At 43.3% G+C, this 12496-nt stretch overlaps 1 protein-coding gene across 5 annotated transcripts in view; it reads right to left on the bottom strand.

Annotated features, from left to right (window-relative positions):
* The window catches only part of SMC3 (structural maintenance of chromosomes 3), a 606933-nt gene that overhangs the window by 224291 nt on the left and 370146 nt on the right, over positions 1–12496 (bottom strand). For all 5 annotated transcript variants that reach the window (XR_011892404.1, XR_011892405.1, XM_072286062.1 and 2 more), the window contains exons 19-21: positions 11258–11327; positions 11110–11191; positions 7272–7463 (exon numbers count right to left, since the gene is read on the bottom strand). Coding sequence is in view for 3 of the 5 variants with exons in the window: in XM_072286062.1 (XP_072142163.1) it covers positions 7272–7463; positions 11110–11191; positions 11258–11327 (344 nt within the window). In the remaining 2 variants the exon portion in view is untranslated. The remainder of the gene's footprint in view (positions 1–7271; positions 7464–11109; positions 11192–11257; positions 11328–12496) is intronic.

The following is a 12496-nucleotide window of genomic DNA, read 5'->3' as shown; positions in this document are numbered from 1 at the left end:
AACATGAATGTAAAAATGAACACGTAGGACGAGTAGTAACAAGTAAGTAAGTGTCACAGGTATGGTGTTATATAATATTCTGCTAGCAGCCAGCAGAACTGCGTGAAAGAAATTTCGCCCAGAATTCTTTCTTCCTCACTGGCCAGCCATGGTCACGTTACTAATGCAGGCAGAATTGGGTAAGCGAAAGTTTGTGGTTACTTTGTTTATCCACCCTATTTGATTATCTGGTTTGTGTCGCCTGTTTTGTCACGAGCCTTCAGTTTAAAGGGAACAATAGCACAAGTACCAGCATTATATGCCTGATAAGTGCTTTATTTTCTTTCCTCGTGTTTATTCTGCCAACAGTCATTAGCAAATAATGTGCATTAAACTGACTTGGGCAAGTAAAGTATGTCCATTAAATGTTTTTCTAGTGCACTTTCATCTGCCAGTAAGTTTACTGCTACCTATCATTCATGGGTGTGGGATGTTGGATGCTATAAGTGGCTATCTGACTGATCTTTATTTTGAATAGGCCACGGTTCCACTCATTAACTGAACAGTTTTCAGCTGCGCTGCCAGACTATAGAAAGGGGCACCTTGCCTCTTGTCATTCTTTAGCATGTTCATGGCCACAGTGCGTTGTCCCTGAGAAGTCAGTTGCTATCACAATATAAAACGTGCCTATTGGCTGCTATGAGTTTATCCTGAACACAAATTTTCAGTTATGTAAGCATTAGTTATGTGACCGAAGCCAGCCAATGAGCACGAACTGCTAGCAGAATTTTCAAGTGACTCTGCAGGCAGAGTGTCTGCTCCCTATATTATGTTAGCCACACTGCTTTGTCACTGTGCTGAATTGTTCTTTTTTGACAGAAATTTACTACCTAGCCAGACAAGATATCGCCAAACCATCAATTTTAGGCCCGTACACATGGTCACTTCTTTATTTTATGATATTCTGGACGTGACACCCATGGCTTAACTTATGCACGGAGTTGAGTTGCTGCATGTGAGAAAAAAAATCACTGCGTAGCTAATAGGAATTAGACTGGTACGAAAAAATTATTTATCTTTATGGCTTGTAGTATAAGTGGTGCTGTTCATTTGATGCACACAGTAACACGTGAACACAAATGTATGTGTACCTTGCATTTATGTGCATGTGTGTGTGAATAAAACAGCACAACTTCTAATATCAAGGCACGTTGCACCAACTATACCCATTAAAGATGTTCTATGTGGTATTCAGCTGATCTTATTGAAATTTTATCACATGGTGCAGTTACAACATTTCATACCTGTATGTAAACCAATTTAAGAACTGTATTCACTGCATGTGAGAATCCATATTTTAGGCCAATGCAGTACCTGGGGTAGCAGCTTTTTAGTTAGCTTTTGCCACAGCTCATTAGAGGGATCTTGTTGATTATGCCATCCAAACAACTCATATAAAGGTTTGTGTTTAGTACACCAGCAGTGAAATACTGAATGCAGCTGCAATTCTTTGTATATTAGTGAGATTAATTCCACTGCTCATTGTTCTGTAACGTGTTGTTCTTCAGTCGCACATGGTGACAGTATTTGGCATCATGAGTTCTAGGCTAATTTTCACATGGGCCTTTCGATGAAGTGAAATCTGCCTCTTCAACAGTCAGTTTAGTGGAAAGCCACCACTGAACCAATAGCTCAAAGACCAATTCCTGCATGCTTTTTGCCAATTGGGTAGTGTGCGGAAACTATGTGTGATACATCACTTCAGCTACACCAATAATCACACAGCTAAACCTGCCACATATAGTTAAGTCATTGATATAGGCAGAGGAAGATGATTCACGTATGTAACAGTTACTCATCCCTTGAAATGTGAATGACCCAAACCTTCGCGAGCATATCAGTCACAACCATCCAGCAGCACAAGTGGGAAAACTTGTGCTATCACAAACGAAAACATGTAGAATAGTACCACTGTCTCAGCTGGTTTGTCGTGATTACCTTGCCTGCAAGTTTCTTGTTTATATTGGATAGGCTTCCTACTTCCTACAAATAGCGTGTATACATATTTGACCTGCACCACAAAGAGCTGATGTGACAAAAAAATGTGTACACCTTAGTGTTATGTTGTTTTTCATGGTGTCTCAGTTTCCTTAATACAGTTTTGAATTTACAGATTGCTTCACATGTTTATAGCTAAAAACCACAGAAAACTACTTGCATTGTGACTGTGAGGTCACAACACAAGGATTTGTGTGGTATCCTTCCTGTTCATCGGTGTGTCCATGCACTATAAATGTAAAACATCACACCTGCAAACCTGAGCATCCACCCTTACATTTCAAAGACTTTTTTGAATGCTCGGCAGTTATGCTTACAAGCACATTGTGACAGCAAATCTACACCACCTTAGTTTAAGTGCGATGTAAAGGGTTGTTTGTGCATATCCAAGCTGTTCTAGCGTGCCTGCAGGGATACAGCATTGTCCAGTGGCACCGTATAGTTCAGGCGTAACAGTGAACTAGTAATCAAAGCGGCTGATAATACTAAGCTGACCCATATGTAGGAGCATTATATTATCTAACCCACACGCAAAGTTGCTTTCAGTGTACTGAATAACCACAGCTTTGATTTACCAAGTTATATTACTGCACACACACAGCGCTGAAACAAAGTCTGTACAATGGTGAGAAATGTGCCAAGGAATGAAAGATTACTTGTGATGCGTGGATTTGAATAGTAGATGTGAATGCATACCCGATTCCCCAGTATGCATGTTTTCTTTTGGAACAATTTTACATTTGGCACAGAGGCTGAGCCACTACGGCCTCTTGACTGCAAATTTCTGTGCTCTCACAGTGCTAATGGGAGTATCGTTCATTTGGCTACCCGAATAGTGAATAGGCAATAGAGCACTACAATCTTTCAGTTTTACGCAGAACACCTTGTGCATTATTCACAAAACTGAACCTAAGGAACTATTCGCTGGTTTGTTATGGAAATAAAAAAATAGCAATGAATGTTTCCTCGCTTTTTGTGTGGCCCTGTCTTCTGCCCTACGTGCCTTCATTTCATTGTCATGTGCATGTTAAAACAGCAACTAAGTAAGAAAGACAAACACAAAACTACTAACTACATCAACCTTTTCACACCACAAGAGGTCACTGAACTCACTGCTTAGCTACACTTGATAATATTGGTTTACTTTCAAATAAATACAGGCACTGGCCAGCTGTTTATGTTATGCTATGCATTTTTCATTTTCCTAAAATATGGCTGTGCATGAGCTAGCAAGGTTGTTACTACATAAATACATAAAGAACATGCAGCCCATGCCCAACTAACTCATATAACCTGGGTAGAGCTTATTTTTTATATGTAGAGCAATCAAAATAGAACACACATGTATGATGCCGACAGTATCAAACAATCTCAAGTCGAACATCCTTGTTTGGTGCCATGGGTGAGAGAGGGAGCATGCCTGTCAAGGTACTGCTTAATTTTGTGCGCTTTGGTAATGTTTGTACATTGTTGAAATGTTAAATTAGGTATGTTAAGTAGTAAGGTGGCAACATATTGGCCACCCAGGCTGGCAAGAAAGAATGCAATTGTTTGATTTCACTCAAAATAAGTTTTCTTATCAGCAATGTAAATTATATGCTTCCAAATAAATACTCCCCTTGGAAACATATCTCATGAGTATGCATATATCTGCATAAGGTCACCGCTATACATACATATTGCTTTAAGCCAGTCATAATGAATTGTACACTCACTGCTTAACCTTCAATGCCTTGCTGCATGAAATTAACCACTTATGCACAACTTTTTTTGCACACGGTGAGAACTTCAGTCATCGCTGAGCACATCATTAAAGGAAAAGGCATTCCATGCATCCAACTGCTTTAAGCACTCTCTTAAAATTGGCAGAGTGAAAAAAAGAGATATGTACGAGCAAGCGTATCAGCAAGCTGTACTCGGAGCCTCACACGCGTGCTCAGTGGTAAAAAGGTGCGTCTTGGCGACCTACGCAAATGCATTCCGCGACAGATGTGCGTGTGTTCCGTATTCTTGCAAGCCGTCACTAGCACTACAGAAACCGCGCCACCGCGCGTCCGGCGACACTATCAGTTTCGCGTGACGCAGAACGCATCACGTTGGATAATTAGAGAGGTTTTGTTCAACCAGCCAAGGCAGCGCGCACTGAAAGTAATCATCCGAGAATACGTCGCGTGCTGCGACGTGATGCGATTGCAATACATCTGTAGAAGGTGGCGCAGATAAGACGACTGTGCAATGTTTCGAAGAAGGATGACGGTGCCAATGCAACACATCCGGCTGCAGAACAGAATGAGGCAGCGTAGAGTCGCATTTTCACCGGAACGCGGAAACTTGAAATCACATCTGCAAAAATATGCCAGTGTCGTCTGCTGTCAAAGGTCGTTGCCAACCTTGAACACCTTTGCTCCGCCGAACGGTTGCCAGCTGTCAACAGGCCGCGTCGCCCAATAGGAGTGCGCGTGCGTTCCGCTCGTGCGGATTGAGCGTGCATCGAATTTTGCGACACCTTCCGCCTTTTGGGCTTCCGCACGCGGGCGGACGAGGGCGGAACGGACGGGCGGACTGACCATGTACGGGCCCTTAGATGTTCTATGGACTTCCTGCATCCCTAAAATGAACATCTCTCAGAGGTCACGTATGTCCAGCTGAGACATCCTTTCAACATTACAGCAACGTGACCTGGATGGGACTTATATTATGCATGGTACGCATTTGTAATGCAGCTTGGAGAAGTATAGACATCTATAAGATGTATGCAATGTCTAAAATATGATGTTCTATGGATATCTATGGGACATACAAAATGGTTATCTCAGTAGGAGTGCACATGTGTCGAATATCACCGAATCAAATAGTCAACATTCAAATAATTCTATTCACAAATCGAATATTTACTATTCGAATATTTACTATAGGCGCTGTGGAGCCCCTCGCGATTGGTGTCGTCCAAGCGAACGTAAAAGGGACGCTGACAGGCCGCCCCAGCTGACGTGGCACTGCGAGCATTCCCTGATTAGGGTGCCTCGATGCACATGCTCTTTGCTCACTGAGACACCCTCCCCCCGACGTCGGCCCTGCAGGGATTGAACACGCAGCACCCGAACGCCACAATTCACAGAACGGCACCGGGTCCGCCAGGGCCACCTGTCGGTACAAGGTTCGCCTGGGTTGACAGGCCTTATTAGAATGATAACACAAGTAAAGATGGAAGGGCAACAAAATCAGCGTGTATTTCATAAAGTGCGAAGATTGGGCCCACCAGCCGCAGATGAGCATTAGAATCATGTTGATACGTGGCGACAACGTCATGCCACTTCAACAGCTGTCAATCTGACCCACACATGTGATCACGGGATCGATCATACGATGAGCCATCCGCATCAATATACTAGCAGCCAACATTACCCGACAGCTTGCAGCCAATTATCACATTTGTTGGCACTGACTATGCCATAAGGCATAATCAGTGCTGCTGCATCGGGCATCACCAACTAAAGGTACAGTTTGGTGCCAAATCGACACAGACCTATTCACAGCAGACACGCGACAATCGTAAAGCCGACAAACTGCCTGGCAAACAAAAGCGACTGCGCGGGATGGCAACAAATTTGTTCACGGCTGCCCTCTTTACAACAGACGTAACAGTGGTCTCTCATTACCGACGCCGTTCGTAGATGCATATTGCTTTTTTGAAGCTTTGAGCATCCCATCACAAGTCTAGCTTTGGATTTACAGGGCTGGCACGAAAGTATTAAACTAAATTAAATGATGGGGTTTTACGTGCCAAAACCACTTTCTGATTATGAGGCACGCCGTAGTGGAGGACTCCGGAAATTTAGACCACCTGGGGTTCTTTAATGTGCACCTAAATCTAAGTACATGGGTGTTTTTGCATTTCGCCCCCATCGAAATGCGGCTGCCGTGGCCGGGATTCGATCCCGCGACCTCGTGCTCAGCAGCCCAACACCTGGCGCGGAAGTATCATGACCTGGTTGCATGCATTGGCACGGATGGCGGATGGAAGGGGGTGGGCGTCATACAAACTTGTTTTGGCCCTGCAGATAAAAAAATCTTTGCCAAGTAGAAAATCACGCCGAACCTGACAATGAAACAGAGCGGACAGCGCCTGCTCTTTACTGCCGGCGGCGGTAACGCAACTCGTGTGATTCGCACTCCAATAGTTCGTTTGTCGCGCAGATTGGCCTTACGATAACCCATCTGCTGTAAAGTTGGGATAGCCCTTCTGCATTTTCGACAAAAACTGTAAAGCAAAACTTCCTATGCAATAAATAAAAGGTTGCCGCAAAACAGAGGTTCACCATTAAACTGAGAACCTCATTGATATTCCATACAACAGAACATCACTAATTCATTAGTGTCAGAGGAAACAAAGCACTTCATTCTATTCAACAAAATTTCTATTGATAAATTAACATTTTCCCGACCTTCATATACAAGAACTGAGCTTTAACAAGTGCTAGCATACCAATTTGGTGTTCCCATTAATGTGAGTAGATCGCACTGTATATTTTCATTTTTATGTACCTATGTTACTGAAAGCTTGCTAGAGAGCAGGGAGAAAGGAATAGCAGGGAGGTTCACCAGACTTGCCTAGTTTGCTACCCTACACCTACTACATTCTAGTTATGGAATGCTAGGAGACTCCCAGGCATTTGCAGCACCGTATTTTCTAGCCCAAAATTATTAAGCATTAAATTTTGTGGAAATATTTTTGATGTCCGACTCAATATACGGCTTTTTTCTTTCTTGATTTGATTCAAAATCTACTATTCGTATTCACACACCTCTAATCGTGCTTCTTCTTTAATTACAAATGTGTGCTTTGGTGTGAAACTGTCTTCCGTTTCCCGGAATCCACAACATTTAAAAAAGGAAACACATACAAACAAAATAAAAAAATAAAGTCTTTCAAATAGAGGGTATGAAATACGAACATTGGAAATTAGGTATGTATTTGTTTGAAAACAACATGTTCTGTATGTTAACTTTACTGCCGATTTTCAGTGATGTGCAAAATAAGCCATAGCATGACAACATAACTGCAGCAATGGTCTGGTTTATGCAAAAGTGTACTCGAGAAGAGCAATAGCTTGCCTATAGAGGCAACATGAAGAAAATCCTACCTAAAAAAGAAATTAGCTTCTGCAAATATGAATAGCTGCCTGATGCCTAGCTTTATAGCTTAAGTGAAGAGGTGGAATGCAACAACGCACCCGCATGCGCTCACTGAAGGCCTCCTTGTTTTCCTGGGTGAGACGGCGAATTTCATCGTTGAGCCGGTCTACCTCCTGCTGGTCAGCAACTGAAAGCTGTGTCAGGAGGTCTTGCTGCAGCTCTGAACGCAGGGACTGCTCGGTTGACTCCATTGACTTCAGGCTCGAGTCGAGGCTAGCCAGGCTGCGCTCCTGCATTTCAATCGCACAATGACTCTATTCACTGTTCGATTAGGCCACCTTAGAATGCCCATTCTTTCACATCCCTTGCTGTGTGCATGAGCCACTTAATTCATATTACTGTCTTACCAGGCTTGCAGCAGTGAGAAACGGCTCACTTTGACACTACAAACATACCTAGCCAGCTCAAGAAATTGTACGACAAACAGCAATCGCTTGCAATTGCTGTTTGTCGTATAACTTGTTGTTGTGGCAGCTGTGCTGTTGTGGCACATTAGCTGCCACAACTATTTCTGCAAAAACAGTAAATCATCTCACGCCCAAAATCAGGTGGCACTCAAGTTTCATTTTCTTCTGACCCAATAGTCGCTAGAATACAACTCAGACTCAGACACTTATAGTGTACCCGCTTATAGTACAGGACCTGATATAATGCTGTCTCTCAGACTCCCATTTATCTTCCCATAAAACTCAATGTATACACATACCTCTTATAGTGCAGCTGCGTGAGACGAAATACCTGTTATAATGCGCTTGCCGGGAAATCCCTCGCAGTAACCGCCTTTTTGAACAAGCGACGAGGGCGATGGGGAGGAGGAGGAGACACAAGCGACCGTACAAGGAACGACCGTACAAATTTGGCAGCACCGTGCTGGCTCCATAGGCATATGGAGACGCCGGAAGCCTCTGGCTCCGGCTGCTTTTCAGCGGCGCACAGTCCACACCCAACGCATGCACATTGCCGCTCTTTGGCTCTCTATTTCGTGTAAGGACCATAAATACAGTTGCCGACTGATTTTTTCTAACATGGACGGGGTTCCAAAGATGCCTGTATAATCAGGCAGACTGGAAAAATGAATTTCGACAGCAAAATCAATTTCTTGTTTGTTTTTTTACAATTCCAGTACTGTGAAAAAAGTCGGTCGATGCTGCGAGAGTGTTTCAAGTTCACTCGTCACCATGCACAGTGTTGTGAAGCGTAGTTATTGCGTGAGCGACCTTCGCGACACTGTGAGTTTAAACTGTGTTCCGCAAATTCATCACTTTGGAACGTTGTACACACACTAGCTTTCCCCTTTCCTGCTAGTATGTGCATTTACAAACATTTCCTATACGTATTCGTGGTAGGTGCCGGCTGACAGCCCGCAAACCCTGCTTGAGGAAAACTCCTGTCACATGCACGCGGCAACATGTACGTGTGACCTCATGCCAGACAAACATGTATTCGTCTATAGTGTGAATGTATATCAAAGGCAAGCTTCCAGCAATGGTATGCCGCCTGACATCCTCGCTTGCTAGGCCTAACCAGCATCATCTTTTCGGGAGTCAGGGGCCAAAGTTGCAGTTTGATGCAGTCAATGAGATGTTTTGCAGTGACTCTACTGCACTTAGAAAGCAGAGGAGCCACTTAGACAACAAAAGTGAGGGCACATACCAGTCATATGCTTAACTTCCCGGACACAAGCAGCTGCTTGGTCTACAGGTTTTGCACGTGCACAGCGCCTTTGAAAAATGTTGTCTTGGTTATGGTGCAGTACCACTTACGACTGTGGCGACTTACATTATAAGCTATCTATGCTGTATTCCCTTGGCACGGCAAGTCTCGGATATCCTTTCTTCACCAAAATAAGTTTGTGTGATGTTGCAGATAACAGGTATACATCAAGTTCATCTCAGCTGTCATTTGTGGCACTGTTGCCATCACTCCATTGAATGAAGAGGTCTGAATATTTTTTAGGAGGGAAGATCTTCGTGGCACGTATCTTTTGCCAACTAGGGACATAACGCAAGGCTTATATACTCACACACTTGTTTGTTCTGTAATAAGCAATTATACGGAGAAATTATGGGCCCGGATATGTCCTGCACTTCAAAGGCAGCTGCTATGTGCAGGGCTACTGAACGCTCGTTTTCTAGGGCTACACTGAGTCCAAATACGTCTAAGACAAAAAAAATGGTGCATCTAGGAGTTTGGGTTACTTGTAATTCAGTTTACGCCAGCTCACACGATTTAACTGCTGTACAAATTGCTCAGAAAAGTGTATAACAGCTGTGTCTTACCACTACTCACGTACGGGGCAAAAACCTGGAGGCTTACGAAAATGGTTCTGCTCAAATTGAGGATGACGCAACGAGCTATGGAAAGAATAATGATGGGTGTGACGTTACGGGATAAGAAAAGAGCAGATTGAGTGAGGGAACAAACGTGTGTTAATGACATCTTAATTGAAATCAAGAAAAAGAAATGGGCATGGGCAGGACATGTAATGAGGAGGGAAGATAACTGATGGTTATTAAGGGCTACAGACTGGATTCCAAGGGAAGGAAAGCATAGCAGGGGGCGGCAAAAAGATAGGTGGGTGGATGAAATTAAGAAGTTTGCAAGGACAACATGGCCACAATTACCGTATTTACTCGCATAATGATCGCTTTTATGTCAGAAAAATTTACGCAAATTCAGGCATGCAATTATTACACGGGTTAAATTTCCCGTGAAAAGAAAAAAACATTTTTTTTTTTTTTTTTTCGTCCCACTGTGCTTTGGGATGCGGGTGCAGGACACCAAAACAAAAATGGCGGCTGGCAGAGCAAGTCGAACGCGATGATTTTTTTTTTTTTTCCCCTTCTCGTGAGTACATTATGTGCATTGAAACAGTTTCTTCCATATAAGTGATGAATAATATCGTTAATATCGGCAAGTCTGTGGCAATAACGTAGCCATGTCCACTTTGAGGGGACAGAAACAGATGGGCGCGCTTAGCTGCCAGTGACATAGAAACGCATAGCCGGCGTGCTGCGGAAACTGCGGCATCTGTCTTCACTACTATCCTAATACGGCCCATTTCCGCTAAGGGTGGGCGAATATCTTAGCTGTGTTACAAGCGTCGGCATATGAATAGGGTACACTTCTAATGTATCAGTGTAAACGTGGCCACTATCGTTGCCGCTCGCGATTTGTTGCGTGCCCACAAGTGCAAACGACAAGAATCGAAAGGCACCTTTTTTGTCGTTGTTGGCCAAAACCATTACGAAGCCTAGAAGAAATAAAGCCAAGGCAAGTTTGGTTGTAGCTTTTTTTTTTTTTTCCATAGAAGTGTGGAAAGTGATGAAAGTAATGAAATGGGGCATCTGCTTAAGAATGTTTGGTGCATGCAGACCGCTTGGTATGTCTTCAAGAGTCATTCAAGTAGCATTGGACAGATGGTAAGTGCGAACATTATTAGCTATACTTGGCACACGACATATCGCTGCAGCAAGTTCGGGGTGCGATCATTACACGGGAAATAAAAATAATCGAATTTTGACGACAATATTCAGGAGTGTGATCATTACGCGAGTGTGATCATTATGCGAGTGTGATCATTATGCGAGTAAATACGGTAGTAGATGACCGGGGTAGTAGGAGAAGTATGGGAGAGGCCTTTGCCCTGCAGTGGGCGTAACCAGGCTGATGATGATGATGTCAAATTTCTCAGATGGCACATCAGTCGGCACCAAACCATCTTGTAGCCACCCCATTAGCTGCCTTATACATAAACTGAACTTTAAGGATATGCACACACAATGCACCACATTCCGAGATTTGTGTGCAGCATTCCATAAGGATTTCATTGCTATATCACCAACCAGTGAAGACATAAAAATAAGTGCTGCTCACCTTTGGCTGTTTAGAGCGTTCCAGAGCTGTGAGTTCTTCTTTCATGAGACGAATGTCTGCCTTCAGTTTGTCAAACACATCCCTATCAAGAGACCAGAGAGTGCCACAGTCAAATCACTACAACACCTAGATAAACAGACTGGCTTACTTGTTTTTGCTGTTCTTTGTCTCAGCTTTCTGCATGTCACTGACCACTTGGTTGATCTGGCTTTCAGTATGTGAGATTGTATTAAGGGATCATATCATATGCATGGATCCTCGCATAAACATGGCAAACACAGTCATGCCCTGTATTTCCTTATCTATATTCCCTTCAATTGCTACACAATATACCTAGACCAGCAGCTCACCAAAAAAAGCACAAATTCCTTGCATTATGAAAGCAGCACATGAGTACAACCTCACAAGGTGACACTCAAGAGCAAGTTCTGTTTTTTACAGAGTACACTCTTATGACCAGGTTATTGTACATTTACTTGAAGACATTGCTAACTGATAAGGTGGAAGCTTGGGCGAGTTGGTGATTTAATATCGACATGTTTGTACAGCGCAAAAGACGAGGACTCAAGGAAGAACACAACACAGGCGCTGACTTCAACTGATCTTTATTTGCGAAATCATCAGAACTATATACATGAGCAAAAGTAACGAAAAAAATAATGAAAAAGCAACATTTGCATTAAGTCACACATGAACCCCTATTGCATCACAGCCAGATACTTGATTTCGTTTTTTGTGAGGGCAATAGACGCCATGCTGATGCAAAGGTTGCCCAGCCGCTGTATCTTGTCAGCCTCTATGATTTCACGTATAAGCTGTTCTCGGTGTTTGGAAATTACGACGCAGTTTTCAAATTCAGGGTCACAATGGCAATCTCTGCAGTGAATGCCAAGAGGACCTTGCACGGCGGTATGAATATTGTAAAAATGCTCTTTCAATCACTCATTTAAGCATCTCCCTGTTGGCCAACATATTTCTTTCCGCAAGCCAAGGGAATTATGTAAACCACACCCAGGGTGCATGCTCCAAACTGCTTCCTATGGTTAGTATTGCAAATATTTCGTTGTGTGGCATGAGCATTCACACGCCTACAGAGCACTGATAATTTTTCCGGGGCAGAAAAGCAACTTTAACATCTACTTTACTGCCTATCTTCTTCAAGCTGCGCGAAATCTTGTGCAGGTAAGGGAGCACTGCAAGCTGGTGTTTTGTGGCCCAGCTTGATTTTCTTTGATATCTTTTCTGCGACTGAAACTAACAAAAGCTCGGGGTACCCAGCATATGTTAGGCGAGAGGCCTGCGCTTGGAGACTGTGCATTAAAGAGTGGAAGCAAGGCTTGTTTAGGGCATTCGTGAAGCAAAGATTTACAATACCGCATTTAACCAG

This window comes from Dermacentor andersoni, chromosome 1 (genome assembly GCF_023375885.2).
Source record: "Dermacentor andersoni chromosome 1, qqDerAnde1_hic_scaffold, whole genome shotgun sequence".
Taxonomy (NCBI): Eukaryota; Metazoa; Arthropoda; class Arachnida; order Ixodida; family Ixodidae; genus Dermacentor; species Dermacentor andersoni.
This window is presented reverse-complemented; position numbering and strand designations above follow the sequence as displayed.